This window comes from Sphaeramia orbicularis, chromosome 22 (assembly GCF_902148855.1).
Source record: "Sphaeramia orbicularis chromosome 22, fSphaOr1.1, whole genome shotgun sequence".
Lineage (NCBI taxonomy): Eukaryota > Metazoa > Chordata > Actinopteri > Kurtiformes > Apogonidae > Sphaeramia > Sphaeramia orbicularis.
Window position 1 is genome coordinate 23676054 of NC_043978.1, and position 25447 is coordinate 23701500.

The window sequence follows — 25447 nt, forward strand, 5'->3', positions numbered from 1 at the left end:
ACGGAACCAAAATTTTGATGGATTACAGCCTCAAAATCACTGAACTTGAGAATTAAAGCTATTAAGAGCAAAATACATGGTGTCAATGAAATCTGCTTGCAGTGGATAAAGTAAAGTTCAAACTTCTCACAATGAAGTCATTGTAGTTTTGAGTTCTCAGAGTGAATCTGGTCATGTATAAGACTTGCTGATTGGACTGTTCCACAATATGAATAATATATCTTCTGCTGCAGAGGTATTCATATTTTAAGCTCCTCAGAGAAAAGTATCCATTGTGGACTTCATTAGGGGATTTTTTTTCATAGATACTAGGATAAGATAAGTATATTTATTCATGTATTTCAATGTCTGTGTAAATATGCAATTGTCTACAGCAGTGGTTCTCAACCGGGGGGGTGCAGACGCTCTCCTGGGGGGGGTCTGAGTGACATCATTGAGCGTGTGTGCATGCGGGTGCAATAGCAACTACTGTTGTACATCATAATAGTATAAATCACTCTGCAACCACCACCTGCCCCCCACCCCCCATTGCAAATTTGTTTTTGGGGGGCAGCAGGTAGTCAATGACATTGGCACCTGCAGCTGTTCGTACCTGTGTGCGTACTGAGTGAAGTTTTAGAGAGAGAGAGAGAGAGGTAAATAAGGTACATCATGTCGCGGTAATTACGGAGATTATTAATTCCAAATTATTCACCCCCACCCCACCCCCTGGTCTGTGCGTACCTCACAATTTCACTCTGCAGGTGCGCCTGGTCAATGATAAGCTTATACTTCTTCCTACTCCTTTTCGACCTTGCAAAATTCAGACTCGCACATACTTGAAGATAGATTCTGTTAATTTAAATGTTATTTTGTTTTTGTTTTTATCTTAATTGGCTTCGTTTTGTTTTATTTTGATTCTTTGCGTGTTCAAAATAAATAAATCAAATAAAAAATAAAGAAATAAAAGTAACGTGACTGGAGTTCACTTTCACTTTCTCACAGCTTTATCTACAGAGCTATATAGCACGCCACGTCCTCCTCATGTAGGTCTGTCACATTACTTTTAGAAATACGTACCACCCCTGCCCCCCCAGTCCCTCACATTTTTTCAGGCATGATGCCGTTAGTGGGGCGTGGTTCAAGAAAGGCTGAGAAACCCTGGTCTACAGAGATGTTCCTGTTTAATCCAGCTAACTGGGTGAATACTGTGAACAATGGTCATTCTGAATGTTACTTCATATTGTTCAGTCTAATGTCCACTAAAGCTTTATCAGCAGAAACCTGGATAATCAGGCCTAAACAGGCTTGGGCACAAAGCAGAGTGTTAATTATTATGAACAGTATAGCACAAAGGAGAGTGTTAGTGTTTAGACCAGGGGTTCCCAAAGTGAGGGTCATGATATGATTTTTAGAATCCTTCTGATGGGACCCCTGAGGTGATTGTGACAGATTAATGACAGTATTGTAGCATTTGAAGGTTGAAGGTGTGATATTTACTCTATGATTCTTAAGTGGCACAGTGATAATGACGGTGAAGCCTAGGACACTGGCGTATCAATACCAGCTTAACATTGACAAACACCTAAGGCATTGTTGGGCCTACAGGTTTGACTAATGGTGTCACATTAATAAAATTAAACATAAACATAAAAAGGTCAATAAAAATAAATAAATAAAATAAATATAAGCATGAAAAGGCCAATAAATGTTGTTAAAGAGAAACATTAACTTAAATAAACATTAACACAAACCCCCCCCTTGAACCCCTGCACATAAAACAGAACATAATGAGTAAAAATGTCCAGTACCCACAATGCAAGGCGACAAATATGCCACAGTGTCATTTACAGGTGATACATTACTTTACAGCACCACAGTAAACATCACTTGAGTGTGCACCAGTAGGTATTCTGCTTTTAAATTGTTATACAGTTGTGGAAAAAATTATTAGACCATCAAAAGTCATCAAAAACAATGGTTATGCCATCAAGTACTAACTCCTGTGTGTATCATGTGACTAAAACAGACAGAAAAGAAATCATGGAATGCCTAAAAGCACTGTTTTTGTCATTGCTATTGATGTAAGAACTGAAGTGATTTTGGTTATTATCAAGAAAACCATGGAAAATGGCTAGATATCAGCTCTGAAATTAAACTATTATGAGCTATTTTTGTTGTTATTGTATTTGTCCAAACAAATGTACCTTTAGTTGTACCAGGCATTAAAATGAACAAGAAATTGAAGAAAACAAAGGTGGTCTAATCATTTTTTCCACGACTGTGTATGAAATCATATCATGGTTGTCAGGCTGGTGTGTTCTTTTGTGTTGTTAGACCCGTGTTTGGATATGTGCGAATCCTGTGAACACATTTTTCTTTGTGTTTCAGTCACTTCACTCAGTCTCTGGCCCCGATATTTTTGGGGGTTGCGAGTTTAAAAGTTTAGGAGCCCTTGGTTTAGACAGCAGAAGTGTTTATTCTCTGCATATGTGTGTGTTTACAGGCAGAGTTGGAAGTCCAGTTGGCTCTGGAGCGGGAGGAGCAGGTTCAGCGTGCCACCATACTGGAGCAGGAGAGAAGAGACAGGGAGTTAGCAATGAGGATCGCCCAGAGCGAGGCCGAGCTCATCACTGAGGAGGGGCAGTTGGACGCAGGCCTGCGAAGGTACACAACCGGACCTGCACTGTGTAAACAATATGCCATTTCAGAATCAGAATCATGTTTATTGTTGTGTAAGTAAACAGGGTTCACATTACTAGGAATTTACTTCAGTGGTTTCGTGCATACATAGAACATGGAGGAGGTAAGAACAGGGTTTCTGCAGGTCATTAAAGAGCATTAAAAGGCATTAAATAGATTTTGTGAAAATTAAGGCCTTAAATGGCATTAAAATCATTATATTCGACATCCAGAGGCATTACAAAATTAAATACGCTTGATGGAAAAAGCATTGTTATTCATGATTTATTTAATAATTTTGATCGGAAGTATAGTGTGATGATTGACAGGTCGAACCCTTTAATTGGCTATTGTTTATGGCCGATACACAAAGTCACAACACTGGATGCTTGGAATGCAACGTGCTATGAGCGTGCTCATGCTGTGGAGATAGAGCGGAGGGAATATTAGCAAATGTCGTAAAAATGGGAAAATGCAAGTTTCAGCAGAAGTGATTGGAGGAGGAACTATTCAGAACCTGGTTAAAGCCTGTCGACGGTAAACTGTCATAAAACTATATATAAAACTGTACCTGCAGTTGAACATGGGCATTAAATTTGTTTGAAGTGGCATTAAAAAAGGCATTAAATTAGATTTGCTGATACCTGCAGAAACCCTGATGAAGCATGCAGTAAAAGGATAAGATAAAATAAAATAAACAAGTAAGATAGTTACAATGGACTCATATTTTGCGAAAATTTTAACATCAGGATGTGTGTGTAACGTGTGTATTTTGTTGCTGTGTTCTCTCCCAGTTATATGTATTTCTCAGATCTTCCTATCTCCTCATCCTCAGCCAGAACCATGTAAGATATCGGCAAAGCCTGTTGTAGCCACTCATGTCTAAGCGTAGCCACCGAGCACCGACCATGACTCACCCACTCCTTTACTGTTCGTCTCCATGGTAGACTTTAATCCTTTAGCTGCTTGGAATAGATCGAATAGACAGAAACCCTTTGATTTTAATAATTCACCACCCAAATTACATAACACAATCTAATGAATATCCTAATTACAGGGTGAGTATATGTGATCATGTGTTATTGCAGAAGGAATCCAGCATCACAATGAACCATATGAAAACTTGTGATTCATCTGATCTGCCTGCTTCAATCTTGTCTCTGTCCTTTGCAGTGCTGGTGAACAGCTTAAACCCTGAGCTTGATTATCTCTGTTTCCCTTTTTTCCCCAGAGTGACTTTCTGGTAATTACAAGAGACACTGTATTTCTTTGAGGTCTTAACTAACTCAGCCTAATTGTAACTTTAATCTCATTAGCGGCCTCTAATTGCTGTGTTTAAACGCTTTGCTATTAGAGAAGATTGCAGTGAAATGTCCTAAAAAATAATTCATATGATTATGACTTTTTAAAAACTCTCTCCTGGTAGCCCATAATAGATCAATTGAAGAAATGAATGAAAAAGGCAAAAACTAGAAAATTGAACATCTATGGTCACACTCTCATTCACTGTTAAGCTTCTTTTTTTCCTCCTTTTTTTTTTAGTAAATTTATTCCTGTGGTTCCTAATTATTTTTTGCTTGACTCGTCATTTCATCATGGACATCTTTAGAGGCCTGAAAAGCTGGAATAAGTAATTTGCAAAAAGAGAAATAAATCCCTGGTTGTGAGATCTATCCAGTGTACAAACCACACAATATTTTTACTTAAGTGTTGTTTAAAAAAAAAAAACGCAAATATAACAGGTGAAGCATTTATTTGCCTGTTTTTCTTTAAAAAAAAAAAAAAAAGAAGAAAACAGTTCAGACTAGACATTTATTTTAGCAATAATATTAATAAAATAATATTGACTGCTGTAAAAACCATGTTTATTTTCGGTAGAAACTGTTTCATTTTCTGCTTTGTCAAACAACACGGAAAATCGGCTCATGTATGAATGCTGTATCTGTCATGTCTGTTTGGAGTGCTAAAAAACGCCAAAAGCAAAACCCAAATCACTTTATTTTCATTCTAGTACTTTCTTCCCTTACTATTCATGTTAGCATCAATGTAGAATATAGGTCAAAGTCAAGTTTATTTCTATAACACATTTACAACAACGCAAAGTGCCCAAAGTGCTGTACAAGGATATAGGTAAAAATAGAAGATATAGTAAAACTAATAAAAATATATAAATATAGAAGATAAGATATACTAAAACTGATAAAACTGATACGCAATAAAAGGATAAATAGTATCCAAAAACACAACCAGAAGATAAAACAAATAGGTCACAAAAAAATTTCACTCATGATCTGAGCCATCCCAAAATTAATCAATTTTTGATAAAATATTGGGGCCAAAAATAGGACCAAAATTGGGACATGAAAAGCTACCTCGGTGTCAGTGCATTTGATCTGGAAAACATGGCTTGAAATGGTCTTATTTACCACTATAAATAAAGACAGTGTGTTAAATTTGATGATCCTAGTGGTTTTTCTAATCCAGACATGTGGGTTTTTCATGAATCTCAGTTTCATTCCAGGTTTCGTGTGTAACCCATTGTGTCCACTGGTGTTACATGTGGAACCTGCCCAGTTAAATGTAAATAAATCGCTAGTGATTTTGCTACAGCAGCCATTTTTGTGAAACACTCTGCCTTGGATAATTAGTTCAATTCCCAAAATGTACTAGTGAGAGAATAAAAAGATATTCAAAAAAATAGTAGCATGTCATTTTCATGTTCTTTTTACTGTTACTGCAGTTGCACACAGATTTTTGTATAAAAATAATATAAACCTGTAAAAAAAAGTTCTCTTTTATCTCAGTAAATATTTATTTTTAAAATAGACCCAAAGAGCTTCTAAACTTGCTTCATAACATTAGTCTACATTTGGTTTGAATTTTTAGCCCCCATGTCCTGGTTTTAGGGACCAGTTTCATAGAAGCACCCTATTGAGAAAGTTTGTCACAGAGTTTCACATTCATGCTCTTTTCTTATTAAAAGTAGACAAGCTCCCCCTGTGGTTTGCATTTTCCAGGTTAAATACAATATGGTCTCACTAGGAATGAGTACAATGTGTGTGATTGTACTGTGTGATGAGTTTATTGTACCCCACACACTGACTGAACAATGGTTCTTATTGTTAAACAGTCAAACAGTTAATGTTTAAACTGACAGGTTTTCTCCGATGAGCCCAAGATGTAATTTGATCAATCAGCGTGTAATCTTATCAGCGTTAGCTCTGTCATCCAGGAGGAGCCATGTTGTCAGCTGTGCCCTGCCAACTAAAAGGAGATTAGTGGCAAGAAACAAGTAACTCCAAAAGCCGCGTGTGTTTCATGTGTATGCCACAGTATTTAACCCACATGAAAGTGGGTGAACCATTCACACTGGCTGGAACTGCTGGCATAGCAGCTAAAGGACGACCGAAAGATCCCACCCTCCCATCACCTCCCCCTTTCTCCAACCATCCAGTTCCTGTTCCTCTTCTGCCCAGAGCAAAGTCCTGGCCATCACTTCACTTCCGCTTCTTTTTTCTCGCCTGCAGCAAAATTAAAGCCTCAGCCCTTGATCATAACTTTACACACTGGTGCTCGTGTCTAAGCCAGAACGCGACTAAGATCCTGAATCAGTTTCATCCTTTCAGTCAGTATGAATAATAAATGGGAATGGTAATCTGGTAATTATTCGTAGATCAGTAATCCTCTGCTCTGAGACATAAGCAGCTATTGCGACTGTAAATAGAGAAGGTAAATCCTTGGTATTATTGAATTAGCAGCCTCTACTCAGTGGGGAAGCTGTAAATGCAACTGACATAAAGTCCAACCTGCAGCTGCAGTCTGTTCAGTACCAGAGACTGTGCATGATCTGTGTGATTCAAACTATGTGGTAATGCATTCATTACACCTTGTTTTGTTGTTTTTTTTTTCTCCCATAAACAATCTCAGAGCTGGAACTGAACATTCCTGGAGATTTAAGTAGGCATCTGGCATGTAGTCACATTAGCATGCATCATATTAAGCGGAGTTGAGATAGTTGGCTTCAAGTGCGAACAAGCTCTGCAGCTCATCTTCCCCGCTGACCGGCCTCTAATGTGAATTTAATCAGCTGAGACAATGAGGAGGGCCTGGAAGAAGAGAGGCATCTGTTTTCATTTCTCATCACAGACGCTTCAACTACTTAATTCTGTGTTTCTCGTAATGATAATGAATCCTGTCTGCCAATCAAATTCTGCAATTTCATAATCAGTATATGCTTTAAAAGTCTTCCATCTAGAGCTGGGTAATATTATCCAGATTCTGGTGGTCTATCTGTTTGTTTTTGTTTTTTGCATGACTGGACTCTATATTCTTATAGCTTATTTTACTGTGAGGGGTACGAAGGAATATAAATGTTGTTGTTTCATCTCGTACATAGTAAAGGCTTTTATCAATGTAGGGTTTATTCGGCCTCATAAAATTACGTCATCAGTTTGGAGTATCTTACAGTTGTAGAAATTAATCCATTTTTATCATCCAAACTGGAGCAGAGTAAACACAAACCATGAAATTAACTGGATAGAACAACTGTAACACTTCCTCATCAAAACAAAATCTTGATTTCTTGTCCTCATACAGCTTTGGAAATAGTCATTAGGCTGTGATTTTCTATAGAAAGTCAGTATAACCATACTTCAGATTATATTCTGCTTCTGGATTGCTTTTTTTTAACCCTTAAAGACCCAAACATTCACCATAACATAATACCTATTTATCCACTAATTCTATCAATATATATAAATAATTGGTGTAAAATGCAGTTTGTCATCTTTTCATGGTCATCAGACATGACTCATTTGGATGTTCAGAGGCTCCATAGTGAACGTAAAAACACTGTTATTCTTCTACAACATTTATTCACCAGTAAAACCCATGGAGTTGGATCATTGACAGTGGATGGACACACTGGTTTTATGTTCAGTTAATGATATATTTGCTGAAAACATCACTTTTTCTTCAGTTTTCTGTGTTTCTTTAGCTTTTATGAACATCCACATGATCAGTAAATTAAATGTAGGAAAATACATGATTTTACTGGAAAAACGCAAAGTAACAAGGATCATATTACAATAGCTGGTGAATAATTTCTTAAGGTTAGATATAGAGAAAAATCAATTCACATAAGTAGCACTGGGTCTTTATGGGTTAAATATCAGTTTATTATTGAGAAAATTTGATTTCAGTTGTGATTAATTTATATCTAGCTTATTACTTTTACTCAGTTTCTACAGTAAGCATTTAATTTGTTTAGATTCGTTACATTTACATGCAAGAAAAGCCTCATTTATGGTAAATATTGACTTTCCACTACTTTTTCACACCGTTTTAACAACATATCTAAAGCTGTAGATGGATCATTACAACATTCATAGTGTGGCAAAGAGAGCAATTTATGCATAAATGATTGCTGTGTTGTAAAGTTCGGACTATAATTAAGAAACGTACACACCGTTAATAAGAGTCCCCTCTCAGTACTCTCTGCAGCACTTCTAACTGCAAACAATCTATAATTTGCTGTCTACTGAAGCATTACAGCTGTTGTTTTAGCACTGCTAAGGTATTGAAATGTATGAAAAATTCATACAATACAGAGAATTAACCAGTTTATCCAGTATATTTCCCAGCACTAATTAGATCCAATATAAATATTTATCATGTGATTTGCCCTTTTTAGTCAGTCCTCTGTCTGACTTTGTTGTATAAACTCACACTTAGTTTCTGAGTCTTGATTCAACCCTGTTACCCCACCTTGCAACACTTGCAGTTTACGCTTCCACTTCCACCCACTTTTCATCTGTTCCTTGCCACAGGGGTCCTCAGGTGCAGGCGACCAAAGCTGCTGCCGGTGTGAAAAAGTATGACCTCAGCAAGTGGAAGTACGCTGAGCTGCGAGATGTCATCAACACTTCCTGTGGTGAGAATTACCCAACACACCCGAGTTCAGCACAGTGTCGCCTTGACTGAAGCAGGTTCACTGAACCAGCACATCGAGCTGTTAGAGCTCTTAGAAACATGCACAATCCACTTCTGTTGCCCTCATTCATTTGCAATTTATTTACAATATTTAGGCTCCTTGTGGTGTAATTTCAGCCGCTCATGTTTTGGCACTTTTGCCACCCCAAAGCAGGAGTTTTTCATTTGTACATTGTAATTTTTCTCAGTAATTTTTAAGCAGCCAATGGAAAGTGGCTGTTATAAACTGAGACTGCAGCTGTACAGAGTGTGGACACAAGATGGCTGAAAAATCAAAAGAAGGGCCCAAGGATGTTCCCACAGCTGCTACAGCTCATCAGCAAGTGTTTTAGTGGTGGAGAGAGGAAATTATGGCCATTATGGAGGATGGCAGACTTATTCGCTGCCTAGTCATTCCCAGCCAACCTCTCCAGTCAGCATGAAAAGCAGATGCCAATCTACTGACTCCCTCGCCGATGCTTTTATAATCGCCACTGTATGCGGTACAGTAATCTAAGCGAGGGGTTCTGATATCCCCTGTGGGATTCCAAGGACATCTGGCTAATTTCTGGAACCCATTTGCTTTGGTGGTGATACCAAAAAGCTGTGTTTGAAGTCTAACTGGTCACCTTGTGTTTTCTAAAGGCACTGTACGCACTAGAGGTGGACCTGTGAGTTCTGGAAAGTAATCACATCTGATGTTCACAATTTTTCAGTCATCATTATATTTCTGTAGCCTGGCCAGCCATCCTTATTTCTCAGTGAGAAATCCGTCTGGAATAGCAGAGCTTGAATCTAAATACAAAGACAGGACTAACAGGCACAGATAAAATGGACGTGACGCTTTTGTCAGAGGAATTTGAGAATACAGGGTGTAATCTGTAATTCGGTCCTTATTTTTAAATCAAGTAAACAACTGACAGCAGTCGTAAAAAGATTTGCAGACTTGAAACTGTGGAAGAGGATTAGGGCTGCTAAAAAAGAAAATAATAATAATAAGGTCCAATATATGTTCTTTTTTACAATGAGATGAAAAAAAGACGTCAGAATTCTGAGATTAAAGTCAGAATTCTGACTTTTTTCCTCAGAATTCAGTTTTGGGTTTTTTTCTGACATTCAGGGAGTGTCAGTTTCCCTTTATGGCATGCACAAGGAGTGCACCAGGCTGACATAATGACGTAATGATGATTTAGTATGGTGTTATATTTGATTCTTTAATAAATAGAGCGCAGATACAGGAATCAAGAGCGCAAAATGCCGCTCCTCCTGCATGCCATAAAGTGAAGTTGACACTCTCCTTGAATGTCAGGGAAAAAAATTCAGAATTCTGAGGAAAAAAGTCCCAATTCTGACTTTTTTCTCAGAATAATAATTCAAAAAAATATATTGGACCTTAATTTTTTTTATCTTTTCTTCCAGTGGCCCTAATCTTCTTCCATATGGAACTGACTTTGATTCACGACAAAAAGAAGTCAGTGCGTATGACACATTGCGAAACACCTGCCTCCCAGACTTGTGATTGGTTGGTATAGAATAGATCGTGCATATATCACAGGGACTGGCCCAATTCCAGACTGTTTTCTCAGTCTTGAATGCACTGAGAAAACCAGATGGATGGCCAGGCTAATATTTCTGTAACAACAGCGATAATTTAGGCAAATTAAATTAATTAAAAAATATCTGTTGTCATTGTTCTACGATGAGTAATTCTGCTTTCTGCATCACGGTTTGGTGCTGACGAACGAATTAGACTTGCATTTCAGTACAGATTTTACCTATACTTTATTTACTTTGAAAAACATCAGGGTGTGAGAGGCGGACGTTTAAAACGAGGCTGAGAAAATGCATGTGAAATAGTTTACCAAGTAATTAATTTGATTTGATTACAATAGTGGCAATATGATGAAAACGGAGCTATGTTTTTACATTTTTCGTGACTTGCATTCATCATTCATGATTTACTAAGCAGCATTGCCATTTCTTGTTTCAGTAAAGTCTTCAAGGGTGGGGATATAATGAAAAATAATTCAGAAATTATAAAAAGGCTCACAAATTAGTCTCAGAGGGGATAAAATGTATGTGAATTGGACAATAGATAATTGTCACTTTATATGGAAAACCAGATCTCTGACTGTAATATTAATTATAGGCATTATTCACGAAAACCCTAGTGACATTAAGTGTTTATAGGATGCAAGAATACAGCGACTGAACAAACTTGGCTCACAATTTTTTCTGTCTACACTCTGCCGTCCTTTTCCATCTCAGGAAAAACAATCAGCGGCTGTGATTTTTATTGATAAATTTGCTTAATATGTGCTAATCATCATCAGCTCGCAGCTCCTGAACCACATCTAGCCTCTCATCCAGTCTATGAAATGTTAATACATTCAGAAAATGTGAAAAGCTAAAGTAGATTTGTAATTTAAGATGTGCGGCAACCACAAAACAACTGAGAGGAAGGTAATTTTAGGAGTCATTTATGTCCCTAAATATGCATTTGACTGGCTGGTTATAAATCATACTGTCATTTTATTATTAGTCTAAGAATCCTTTTTCTGTTGAGAAGGTGCATAAAAGCATCAAAACCAGTTAAAGCTGGTTTATATTTCTTGCCATTCGTTTGTGCGTTCTTTGTTATATTTCTGGAAGTGCTTTACTTATCCGTGAATGCCTCTGTAGAAAAAGACTAAGAGTTCTTTTTGTCACATCTACGTAAACCTGTAAATAGTGAGTCAGTGGCATTGTCAGTGTGTCCTTCCATTTGTTTCCATTATGTTTCAAATCAATTTTCGCCACTATTTCAAGACAGATCGAAGTGAAACTTGGTAGTTTTCTAGAAAAGAGACGCTGCCGATGGAAGGACAGTAGATGTATTGTTGAACTGAAGGTTCTTGTTAAGATAGACGTAAGTAGTCGTCATGGAGTAGGTTCGTATTATCTTTGTAAATACAGAAATAAACTGTAAAGGTGATGCAGATTCACCAGAGCAGCTACTGTAAAACATGGTGAAAAGCACAAAACTCTGGAAGACACTGCTTTATCATCTAAAATCTGCTGAGAACTTACAATAGAGCAACTAAATCCTGGTTTAATCAGCCAAAAAAATACTGTACTCATACGTCTAAGTTTACCGTAAAGTGTCTTAAGTATCCCACTATGATCACTTTTAATAAGCACTAAAATATTTTACTGTATTTCTCTCAAAGTGTACTGAGGTCATACTTAATATGTTCCTTTTTTTCTGTAAGAGCTCCTCTAGGGACAAGTGTCACAAATTTGCATTAGCTATAAACACTATAATACTTAGATGCGATTGTTGTTCTCAGTTTATCTACATAGATGAATCTGTCCTTATCATATAAACCATAAATGAATTCATAAGTTTTGATTTCCTAAGGTTTAAGAGTCTGTTTGCAATGATATAAAATACAGGGCTCCTGTGGGGTCTTAAAAATCTTAAAAGTCTTGAATTAACAAATCTGCATTTAATACCTTAAAAAAGTCTTTACAAGGTATTAAATTTGATATGGTAGGTCTAAAGTTATGTTGGCTGTATTGTGTTTAAATGTGTCTGTTAAATGTCCAAGTTGCAAAGAAAGAAACATTAGTCTACTTAGTTCCACCTGTTCCAACCCTGCAATTTATATTGAAATTAGGAACCAGATTTTCTTTTCTTATTTGTCAGACAGATGGAAAAAGAGTTAATTCTTAAACTCTAAAAGAATTCACTCTTTTTTCATCTGTCTGACAAATAAGAAAAGGAAATATGTATAAGTTCTAGTAGACAGTATGAACCTAATTGGACAAAGGAGGAACCAGTTATCGTTAACTTTGCAGCCTCCGGCGAGAAATGATCGCAACACATTCAGTTCTGTGTACAATCTCTGCTGATGTAAATAAACACATTTTCCTAAATTCTAGGAGTCACAAATTTTTGCCAGTATGGCGAGAATGATTTCATGAAATCAGTTCTTATGGTATTTGGCGTGCTATACGTACGCATTTCATCCTTTTGCGTGTTATTCAGCGCCATGTGATCACGTGTCAATTTATGCAAAGGTCTCTGGTTCACATAACCCTAACCCTCAGTGCGTGGTATTTGACTTGGCATGAAGCTTATAATGTGTACACATAACACACCAATCAAAAATGGTGAGTATATTTACACGATTTCATGATATCACGTTGAGTATAGCCGTGAAATAGGCGTTAAATCTGTTCTAAGTAACCTTAAAACATCTTAGAAAGTCTTAAATTTAACTTGGAAAAACCTGTAGGAACCCTGTGATAGAAATTACACTATTCTTTAATATTGGGGTAATTAGGCCCTGCTGTCTTAACAAAAAACGGTAGCTTTTTTAATGTTACCTTACCTTTTGAATTTGCTACCTTAATTATGGGAAAAACTGAAATTTTAGTGAACAATGCCTACTTGTATAGAATTTTAATAACTGCTGGCAAAAAGACTGTGACCAGGCACTGGCTCCAACCTGAACCACCTAATCTGGAAAAATGGGTAGATATTGTGAATGAAATTTACCAGATGGAAAGACTAACCTTCTCCCTTCGATTACAAATGAACAAATTTTCAAATCAATGGTCAAAGTGGATATTTTTTGTTTACACTTACCAAACACAATCTTTTGGAACCCTAAATGTACAAGAAATGTCAATATAATGACAGTGTATCTGGAATTGTCTTGTTTTTTGTGTAATCAATTCTACTTTTCATTTTTTTTTTTTTTTTTTTTCTTTAGAGAGAGAAGGTCAAAGTCTCTTGGTCTTTCGTATGTGTTTTCTTTATGTAACAATGCATCCATTGTTCACTGTTCAATTGTTTTGTTTATTAACAGGAAAAAAAAGAAAAACTGAAATGTTGAGAATAGAAAGATTGGTCATTGGTCACAATGTAATTTAAATGTATGTTGAACTTTTCTCAATATTTCTAAATAAAAATCTGAAAAAAAACTGTAGCTTTTAGCAAGTTATTTGATGATCCTTAAAATAAATGTATAAATATATTGGCTTTAGGTATCAATATAATATTTAGTTTTACTAAAATAACACATTTTTCATTTTTCCATTTGCTTACAAATGTTTCTATTTTCATTTCAGATTAAGTCGTGGATGAGTTTATTTCGTGTGTTCTCACTGATGCCGTGTTGCGTTCACAGACATCGAGCTGCTGGCCGCCTGCAGAGAGGAGTTCCACCGTCGTTTGAAGGTCTACCACGCATGGAAGTCCAAGAACAAGAAACGCAACGATGACGGGAGTGATCAGAGAGCTCCGAAATCTGTCACTGATTACGGTTGGTACAGGAGATGTTCTCAGTATCATCCTGTTGTACATTATTTAACCATGGGAACGGTTATAGAGCAAACAACACTCACATGTGTACATTAACCCATAAGGACCCAGTGTGACTTTTGTGGCAGTTCCAAAAAAATTTTTCTCTATATTTAACTTTTTTTGAGTGATTTATCACCATTTATTTATAATATTACCCTCTGTGTTTTGTGTTTTTTCAATGAAAATCATGTATTTTCCTAAATTTAATTTACTGATCATGTAGATGTTCATAAAAGCTCAGATTGATGGTTATTATATTAAAAACAGAGGAAACTGCTAAAAAAGTGACTTTTTCTGTAAAATTTATAATGAATTATTTTGTATTTATTTATTTATTTATTTAGTTACAGGACAGTGTGTATTGGCATTAGTTACAAAGAACAAGATGCATGCACCAGATTTAGCAGAGAAACTAATTTCCATCTGTTGTCCTGGACAAACGACTAACATAACAAACATCACTTAGATTACAAAGTCGTAATATACTGGAAGAAAACCGTTAAACATGACATATAGGAATGTCTGCTCAGATTGAACAGCTTCAGCCAAATATATAAAACTAGGCTTACAGTCTAAAAATACACTCACTTTTCTAGAGCAAGAATAAGATATAAAAGATAGAATGAGAAGGAGAGAAGAAGAGAAAGAGGAAAAAGAGAGAGCAAGAAGAATAAATACATAGATAAATAAGATAATTGTGCAATGGCAAACTGAACTTAAACCAAGCATTTCCATCCACTGTCATTGATCAAAACTCCACGGGTTTTACTGGTGAATCAATGTTGTTCACTACGGAGCCTCTGAACGTCCAAATGGGTCATATCTGATGACCATGAAAAGATGACAAACTGCATTTTACACCAATGATTTACATGTATTGATAAGATTAATGGATCACCAGTTTAGATCAGTAGATGGTTTTGGTTGACAGTGGATGTTTGGGTCTTTACGGATTAATCTCATTTTATACAATACATAATCTATTTTACATTCACACATTCACACCACATCCCAGGCCCGTCAGGTTACAGGTGATGTGTTTATTCTCCTCTTTTGCCAGGATTAATGTCCTCTACATAAAAGTAACCTGCCTCAATTAAGCGACAAACCTCCAAGGACTTCCAAATGCAAAGGGCTTCTGTCTGCCTCTGTCAAAAGTATTTGTTCTAATTAGCGAGTAACTGCCAGCCATGCCTTGTCAGGTTCAGTGCGTGCAGATATGACAGCTCGCTGCTTTGCTCTTTTCATTCTCAACTCAACCAAGCATGGCCCTGTGACACAAACACACACTCACACACATCTTATTCAGTTGCTTGAAAGCTTTCTGATGCTCTACATTTCCCTTAATTTCACTTCTTTTCCACGATAAAAACAAATATTAAGTTTGATGGGGGTAGGGAACAGTAGACTTCCACTGTATTTACTTGCGTTCCCTTTTGATAAGATAGCTCTTGAAAGCTGCACTGGTTGTGTTTAGTTTGCCGTATATTTGGATCCTGTTTTTGGCCTTTGCTGAGGCAGAAAGGGTCTTGTCAGATCCATTTTTGTAAGAGGCTAAAAGCTGCTTTTCCAGGTTTTTCCATGTGGTATTTACTCGGGCTCTTTCCACCTCCTTTTTGATCTTGTATATTCTGAAAGCTTTATATTGTGTTTGATGCCCCACTCTTATATTGTATGGAAACATGTAAAAAGTGGAGCATTCTAAGGTGACGGTTGTTTAAGACCAAAATAACAGTTTTTTTTTTTTGTTTGTTTGTTTTTTTCTGTGAATATTCCTCCTAACGCTGTAGCTGAGCAGAACCCAGCTCCTCCGATGACAGCTCAGCATCAAGAAGTGGCCATGAACCGTCAGCAGCGCTATTTCCGCATTCCTTTCATCCGGCCGGCAGATCAGTACAAGGACCCACAGAATAAGAAAAAAGGCTGGTGGTACGCTCACTTTGATGGGCCGTGGATAGCCAGACAGATGGAGCTGCACCCAGACAAGCGACCTATTGTTCTTGTCGCAGGTGAGTCTGCAGTTTTGTGCTCTGACAGAATTTTAAGTCAAAGGGAGTTAATGCAGAAAGTTTCATTTGGATTGCTTTTTATAGACAGGTACTATTAGCAATTTAATTTGAATTTAACCCATAAAGACCCAAAGAGCAAACTGGTGAAATCATCTACTGACCTAAACTGTTTAATACCTGTTGATCCATTTATTCTATCAATACATGTAAATAATTGGTGTAAAATGCAGCAAATTAGTCAAAAATTCACTCTGTTTCTGTTTATCTTTTGCATTATACTCTATTTTTTCAGGTTTTGTGTCTGTTCACCGCATTCTTCTAAACATTTCTACAAGTTAGACCTGAGAATGTATAATTAATTGTTGATTTTAAGTTATTCTTTAACCCATAAAGACCCAAACGTATCTACAGATGTAAGTGTTGAGTACCTGTCGATCCACTAATCCTATCAATACATGTAAATAATTGGTGTAAAATACAGTTTGTCATCTTTTCATGGTCATCAGATATGACCCATTTGTTCAGTGGCTCTGTAGTTACCATGGAAACACCGTCATCTTCTATAACATTGATTCACCAGTAAAACCCATGGAGTTTGATACATGACAGTGGATGGAGACACTGGTTTATGTTCAGTTAATGAGAGATTTGCTAAAAAAAAAATTTTTCCTCAATTTTCTGTTTCTGATATTATAACCCTCAATTTTAATCTGAGCTTTTATGAACATCTACATGATCAGTGAATTAAATATGAAAAAATACCTGATTTACACTGAAAAAACACAAAACGCAGAGGATTAGTTCATAATAAATGGTGATAAATTGGTTAAGAAAAGTTAAATGGGTCAAGTCACGCGCCTATTGACTTTGAATCAAAAAATTAGAATTGAGATAATGATTTTGAACTTCTTGTACTTCAATAGTATAACATCTTAAGTTTCTAAATCCATTAAAATTTTTGCCAAAAAAGGATTTTCAAGAAAATTACAGAACTTTTTATATGAACTAAATTCAGTCCCTCGGAAAGTTCTTGAAGAATGAATAATAACATAACTTATCACTGCTATAATTTGACATCTCACTCATATATTTCTGTTTTCAATATAGTTTTATGACCTTTTACACACCCTTTTATCATTATAAAAATCATTCTGTCTGAAAAATTGGTGTGAATTGCTTTTTTAAGCATTTTAATATCAGATGGTGCCGGTTATGTAGGGAATTTTACTTTTCTCAAAAAACATGTTTGTTTTTTCTTTTTAAATCACTAATTAATCAAATGAGCTAAACCAATGAAAATTTCTGAAAGAAAGCATTTAACCCTCTGCTTAAGCATGGCTTCATTGGAATGTTAGATTATTTTGTCACTAATCTAAAAAAAGATTTATTTTTTTTCCCTACATAAACAAAAATAGGTCTTGACATGAAATAGCTAGCATGTGAAGGATTTTTTTCTTTCACTTTCTATTGATTTAACTTTTCAAATCAATAATTATGATATTCTATTGTCTTCATATGGATTTGGTATACATTAATCTTACATTCTCTGGAAAATATTTCCTCTTAATTGAGATCAAAGGGTAGTTATCACAGGATATTGATGAGACTCAACTTTTTTCTTTATATTTATATAAAGAAAAAACTATTGTGGAATTCCCACAAAAGTAGCTCTGGGTCTTATGGGTTAATTTCACTGTACACAGAATCCAGAATTAAAAGGTTTGAACCATTCAGTGCAGGGGTGTCAATTATATGACCCGCAGGTCAAAACAGGTCAGCCAAAGGGTCAAATGTGGCCTGTGGGATATGTCAATCAATCAGTCAGTCAGTCAGATTTTACTTATATACACCACATCATAACAAATATCTAATGGCACATTGCATTTTGCCTAGAGACTCTTAATGTGTTTTAATATGTGAAATGCAAAAATTGCACTGAAAATATTGACAATTATTTAGTCATTTAGTTCAGGTGTCACATACAGACCAATTCAATCTCAACTGGGTCAGACCAGTAAAATACAATCATGTTAATTTATATAATGAAAACTCCAAATTTTACAATTTACAAACTGTCCTTTCACAAAAAATGTGAATAACCTGAACATCCTGAAATATCTCTAGAGAAGTAAATGCATTTTAACAATATTATACCTGTTATTAAATGTTTTAGCCTTTGTAAATCCACTGTGATCTGTAAGTTGTAATGCTTGTGTGTAAATGATAAATTCAGACATAATATTGTTCAAATTCCAATTATTTTTCTCAGAAGATTTCTTGGTGTTCATGTTATTCACATTTTTTAAAGGATGGTTTGTAAATATAAACATTTCATACAAAAATTTTTACTTTTTTCACTCTTAATGTTTGGAGTTGACATTATTTATAGGTTATTATTATGATTTCAGTTTGAGATCTAACACAAAAAAAAAAAAATATATATATATAGTATATAGATAAGAATATATGAAACTCTTTCAAGACATCAAGACTTTCACAAGATTTTTACTGCAAATGTTTTCAGTGTATGAGTCAAAATATCAGTCACAGTCTGTGGTGAAAATATGAGTAAACGGATGACTGGATGCTGCCTGTCAGTGTTTATGAGTGTATCTGTGGCCTTATTCCTCCGTGCCGTAGGGAAAGACGACATGGAGATGTGTGAGCTGAGCCTGGAGGAGACGGGTTTGACCAGGAAGAGGGGCGCCGAGATCCTGCCCAGGCAGTTCGAGGAAATCTGGGAACGCTGCGACGGAATTCAGTACCTTAAGAAAGCCATTGAGAACAAGCAGGCCCGTCCTACGTACGCCACCGCCATGCTCCAGAGTCTCCTCAAGTGAACCAGAGATTAAGCTCCAAACCCCAAGTTTGGCCCACGTCCTGGAACATGACACCAGTACACCCCCTGATAAACACAAACGTGCACACTCAGCAGCTCCTGTGATTCGTGGAACGCTAAAGAAGATACTCGATGTTATTGGCGTTCAGTGTTTTATTCACTGAAGCCTCTTCTTTTTCACCATCTCTGTCTTTTCTGGGTTTTTTTTGTTTTTTTTTAACATATTTGTATTTTGCCGTGCAGCACCTTATTGGTGTAGACGTAGTATTTGTGTTTTATCTTCTTTTCATTTTATGCTTGTATGAAGAAACCCCACTTTGAGGCCTTAAAATGCAATATCACTGCACTAATACCGAGACAGTCTTAATAGAAGCATAGTCTGTGTTTATTTGAACCTAAAAGCTTAACAGGCTGAAATAGGGAAAAGCACATATTTGTTTATGAGGCAAAATGTGTAGCGACGCCTTTAATAGTGTGGTACAGGATTCTTTAGTCATGCCTTACGGATCTTCTGAGTCCAATTACTGCTCAACACTGTGTCGGAATTGATTAGTAAGAATTTCAATTGAACTAAAACCAATTTAGTTTTTTCGTCTTTGCTTCAACAAGAACCAAACAGTCATATTTATCATAAACAGTCCTCCAATTTATGGACACTCAATATTTAATAGAAAATATATATATAATAATTCATAATTCTCATATTGTATTTTATAACACATAAAATACTCCTCATCTTTTTTCCTTACTGCACATCAAACACCAGCTTCTCATAGTTACACCATGTGCATGTTTGAAGGCACTTAATATCCCTTTTAAGTTAATACCTGTGTTTCCTGTGTTTTCTTGCTGCTTTTATAGCTCGGTTTACTGTTGAAATCCTTGAAAAAGAACTTTTTTTTTTATAGTTTATCATTTGATAACCAAGAGGGAAATATAGACGTTTGTTTTCATGTTTGCCGTTTTGTGGGTTTTGGGTTTGTTTTACAGAAAAATAGTGTAATTTTTTTTTTGTGTGCGTGTGAAAGTGTGTCTGTGTTTACATCATTTTATTATTAAGCAGGTTATTTTACTCCTCTGTTAGCATCAGGCTCAAACCTGTTAACTGACAAATGTAGTTTACGATCATTCACTTCCATTATTTTCCATCTTTGTTCTTGTCATATTTTGGCCTTTGCACTGGAATACCGTAGAGAATAAATGTATGCTCCAATTACCCTTGGTGTCGTGCATTGCTGAGATACTGCGGATAATTAATTAAAGTGTGAATTACTTAATTTACAAACTGGGGCTGTTAGTGGTCACCTCTCTGTAAATCTAACATCTTAATGGTAAAATCAGCTAACGGGATTAGAGTGCAGATTAATTAAACAACAAAGGCTAATGTGCTGCTGATGGCGTCACTGGGCTCAGCTCGCTCCCATTAAGTGATCAGCTGGATTAAAATAGACCGGAGGTTCTCTGCAGTGCAGCGTTTCTCTGTCATGTAGGTTTTCAGCTCATGTCAGCAACCGACACAAATACACAGTAAAACATAAGATCCATATGTAAATGTAATATATGTGCATATTTTACATTTCCATATATGAAATACACTGACTGGCATGAAAAAAAAAATCACACACGGAATATGTTTTCAGCTCACCGTGGCTGTTTGTGTCACGCAATGCTTGTAAAGTAACGTCGCAGCATTTATTTCCATTCATAATTGCGTTTATTTTCTATCAAGATTTGTATTGATGAAAAAAAAAAAGTCGGATTAACGTGTAAAGTCTTTTCCGTCACATCGCGAAGATTCTCATTGGGGTTCAGATTCGGACTTTGTGGTGTACAATGACATCTCATACTCCATGAACCACTCACAATTTGTGTTGTCTTATTGGCAGCGTTGGGAGTAACATGTTACAAAAGTAATGCATTACAGTAACTGATTACTTTTTGCTGTAATGCAGTAGTGTAAGGCATTATTAATCAATTTTCAGTAATATTATACTCGGCACATTTTCAGTAGCACTTAAGTTACAACACATTTTTCTGTTCAGTATTTAGCCACTCCTACCTGTTTGCTGAGTAAAATCTAGGTGGTGACCTCTTAAATGTACAAGACTGATAGAAATTGGTACAATGCTATATATCGGTGTTTTTCAACCTTTGGGTCGGGACCCCACGTGGGGTCACCTGGAATTCAAATGGGGTCGCCTGAAATTTCTAGTAACTGATAAAAATAAAAACTTACCAATAAAAAATATATGGTGAGTTGAGAGAGACAATCCCAATCCATAACAGACATGACAAACTGAAGCTGAAACTGAAGCACTGTGGTACTGTTTATCTGTCAAATGTTCATTGTGGTCAGTTTCAGATGCTGCAGCTCTTTCATAACACTGGGTTACAAAAAAATGTTTTTTGCAAGTTGTCTAGGTTTTTTCAACTGAATTAGGACCATTTTGTACCGCTAAATCCAAAAATGACATCTGTTTTTCTCAATCAGGTCAGGTTTTTTTTGCTCATTTGATTTTGAAAAATTTGATCTTCTCACAAAATTGATTACATTTTTGTGACTTTATCAGTTGATTTTTTATATACAGGGTGGGGAAGCAAAATTTACAATGAACATTTAGTTGTTTTTTCTCAGCAGGCACTACGTCAATTGTTTTGAAACCAAACATATATTGATGTCATAATCATACCTAACACTATTATCCATACCTTTTCAGAAACTTTTGCCCATATGAGTAATCAGGAAAGCAAACGTCAAAGAGTGTGTGATTTGCTGAATGCACTCGTCACACCAAAGGAGATTTCAAAACTAGTTGGAGTGTCCATAAAGACTGTTTATAATGGAAAGAAGAGAATGACTATGAGCAAAACTATTACCAGAAAGTCTGGAAGATACTATTAAAGAAGAATGGGAGAAGTTGTCACCTGAATATTTGAGGAACACTTGTGCAAGTTTCAGGAAGCGTGTGAAGGCAGTTATTGAGAAAGAAGGAGGACACATAGAATAAAAACATTTTCTATTATGTCAATTTTCTTGTGGCAAATAAATTCTCATGACTTTCAATAAACTAATTGGTCATACACTGTCTTTCAATCCCTGCCTCAAAATATTGTAAATTTTGCCTCCCCACCCTGTATAATTTTATTTATTTTATTTTTTTTTTTAGTTTGGTTTATTTCGAATATGCAACAAGACAAAGTAATCTTACTTAGTCCTTAGAAATAAAACAGGTAGTAAGAAGTCATTAAAAAACAAAACTGATACATGACTTCATTTGCACATTCGAAAAGGAGTGGGAGGAAGTATAATTTATTTAATCCCACCCCATCCCACCCTGAAAAAAAAATACTTTGTGGTTGTTCAGATTCAGAAAGACCAATAAAGGCTACAGTTTAATCACAAATTGGGAAAACTGGATGAACTATGTCACACCCTATAGGCCTGATTTTGTTTTCACAAATCAGTGATTGTGTTGTATGGAAAAGATGACTCCCTACTTGTACATAGTTTTTTCCAGTGACGTGCAGTGGGGTTCATGGCTGGGGAGGCACTGACTCTTTCAGAGCCAGATCTACAAATGTGTGGTGGCCTGAGAAACTGGAATAGAGAGAGTGAGCAAAAGGAACGGCCTGGGTATATGGGCTGTGCATCAAGTCAGCATAGGTAGACTGGCAGGAACTCAACAGGAAACCTTCAAAAAGAGCCATTTCAAACTAAAAATAAAAAAAAGTTTATGGTCTTACCTTTATTTGTACATGAAATCCATCCATTCTCAGCTCAGAAATGTAATCCTCCATTTTCGATGAGGTGAATTAAAGTGTATAAAAAAAGAACGAAGATTATAAGCGCATGAATCTGTGGACTCACAGGCGCCATCTATCATGAGGCAGGGGTACTGTTTGCCTCCCCTAATGACTTTTTCACTGCGGTTTTATGATTAATCTGCGAGCCTAAACACATTAAAGAAATACATTCCATACGTTATGCAGATTATGGAAGGATAGAGCATATAATCAGAGTGTTTGAAAGCATTTTAACTGCGATATACAGAGGGACAGCGACACAATATTTTCATCGGGTACCAGCAGAGTTCATGAGGGGAGTAGACAGTTCTCCTGGAGGCACAGCACAGCGCTGCCTCACAACGCATCTCCTCCCTGTATTTGAACGGAGCATGTGGAAATTCTGCTATTCTAATTGACAAAAAAAAAAAATAATAATAACAATATTGGATTCGAACGGAAAATGAGTTTATAGGACATACCAGCTGACAACTATCAACATTTATTATATTTTATAGTTTGCCTCCCCTCGTGACTTTTTCACTGCGGTTTTATGATTAATCTGTGAGCCTAAACACATTACAGAAATACATTCCATACGTTATGCAGATTATGGAAGGATAGAGCATATAATCAGAGTGTTTGAAAGCATTTTAACTGCGATATACAGAGGGACAGCGACACAATATTTTCATCGGGTATCAGCAGAGTTCATGAGTGGAGTAGACAGTTCTCCTGGAGGCACAGCACAGCGCTGCCTCACAACGCATCTCCTCCCTGTATTTGAACGGAGCATGCGGAAATTCTGCTATTCTAATTGACAAAAAAAAAAAATAATAATAATAATAACAATATTGGATTCGAACGGAAAATGAGTTTATAGGACATACCAGCTGACAACTATCAACATTTATTATATTTTATAGTCAAGTTTTTTTTTCTTTTCAAGATTGACAAGGGAGCCTCCCCCTGCCTCCTCTGACTGCACGTCACTGTTTTTTTTCTCTTTACTTCTTTTATTTGGTTATCTGCCTTCTTTTCAGGGTTTGGACATAAAGCAAAAATATTATTCTGGCATTTAGAGCAGACAACAGATGTATGCTGTATCCTCCTGAGACCAGGCAATACAGTTTTGTCCTCTGTAGGGGACAAGAGTTTCACAGCTTTACTGAAAAAAACAAAACAAGAAACAAAACCGCTACAAAGGACATTCCATGAAAATGTTAAAAATGCATCTGAAAAAACTGTTGCGTCATGCTGTTTCTAATAAAGGCAATTATTTAATGTAAAAAAAAAAATAAAAAAAAAAGCCAAAACTTGTACTTTCCTGGGTCTCAGAAGGATATGCATGTATGATGGACGGAATGCAAATGTCTGATACTGAATGTCAATTTAAAAAAATAATAATAATAAATAAATAGAAAGGCTCCAGTTTCAAAGAAGTGGAATTTTCTGTCAATGATTTAATGGTTCAGGCTTTACAGGGTTAAATCATCATGGAGCTGATACTATAAAACAGTAAACGTATTGACTCTGTAAACAGAAGTGTATTTATCTGTAATAAAACAGCAGCTGCTCTGCTCAAACCGATGTGTTTGCTTCAGCTGGTAATTTTGGCAACTGTTGCTATACTGAGACATTTTATCCAAAATATGACAACTTTTTTATGTAATATTACAACTTTTATTTATGTCATTTACACCTTTTTATATTATAACTTGAGTCTCAAAATATGATATTTTTATCATCAGTTTGGCCAAATTACACCTTTGTGTAGAATATATCTCTCGCCAACACAAAATATTATTGTTAATATTAATTTTACTGTGATTATTATATATGTAATAAACCTAAATAAATCCATATATTAAGAGGGGGTATGTATGTGATAGTATTATTTTACCATATGGGCATTTATGTCTATATATCTTACAGTAAATATTTGTTATTTTCCCATCAGGCTCATTCAAAGACACCAAACTGGCTCATCAGAGTCCATGTAAAAGGAAAAAATACAATAAAATACTGCCGTTTATTTTGCTTTTTTAATGTAAAATGTGTAAAAAAAAAATGTCCAAAGACAAATGATTAGTTGACTGAAAAGAAACTGATGGAAATACAGCAGAGGAGACAATATTTCAACATATTATGAGCATATTCAACAGCTTATACATTCATTCTCTTTTTGGAACACAACATTTAACCCATAAAGACCCAAATGTTCACCGGCGACCCAAATAATTTACTGATGTCAATGTTTAATACCTGTTAATCCACTAATCCTATCAATACATGTAAATAATTGGTGTAAAATGCAGTTTTTCATCTTTTCATGGTCATCAGATATGACCCATTTGGACAATAAGAGGCTCTGTAGTGAACATGGAAATACTGTCATCCTCTACAGCACAGGTGTCAAACATGCGGCCAGGGGGCCAAACCCAGCCCACCAAAGGGTCCAGTCCGGCCCTGTGGATGAAGTTGTGAACTATCCTTTTAGTTCAGGTTCCACATTCAGACTAATTCAATCTCAAGTGGGCGGGATTCAGTAAAATACTATCATAATAACATATAAATAATGACAACTCCAATTTTTTCTCTTTGTAAATGTAAATATTTTCATGTATTTACACTAAAGCAAAGTATAATTTCGCAAAACAATGTGAATAACCCGAACAAATATGAACAACCTGAAATGTCTTAAGAGAAGTAAGTGTAATTTTAACAAGATTCTGTCTGTTATTAAATGTTTTGTTTATTTGTAGATCCACTGTGATCTGTACGTTATAATGAACATGTGTAATTGATAAATTGAAGCATAATATAATGAAA

General features: G+C 35.9%; 1 protein-coding gene across 2 annotated transcripts in view; it reads left to right on the forward strand.

Moving 5' to 3' along the window:
- The window catches only part of myo6b (myosin VIb), a 72024-nt gene extending 51976 nt beyond the window's left edge, over positions 1-20048 (forward strand). Inside the window, exons 28-33 of one of the 2 annotated variants that reach the window (XM_030126960.1) lie at positions 2486-2646; positions 3456-3506; positions 8490-8593; positions 13809-13943; positions 15775-15993; positions 18634-20048. In XM_030126960.1, the coding sequence (XP_029982820.1) occupies positions 2486-2646; positions 3456-3506; positions 8490-8593; positions 13809-13943; positions 15775-15993; positions 18634-18833 (870 nt within the window). In that variant the 3' untranslated portion in view covers positions 18834-20048. The remainder of the gene's footprint in view (positions 1-2485; positions 2647-3455; positions 3507-8489; positions 8594-13808; positions 13944-15774; positions 15994-18633) is intronic. The other variant, XM_030126961.1, reaches the window with a different exon arrangement.
- The last annotated feature ends 5399 nt before the right edge of the window (positions 20049-25447 follow it).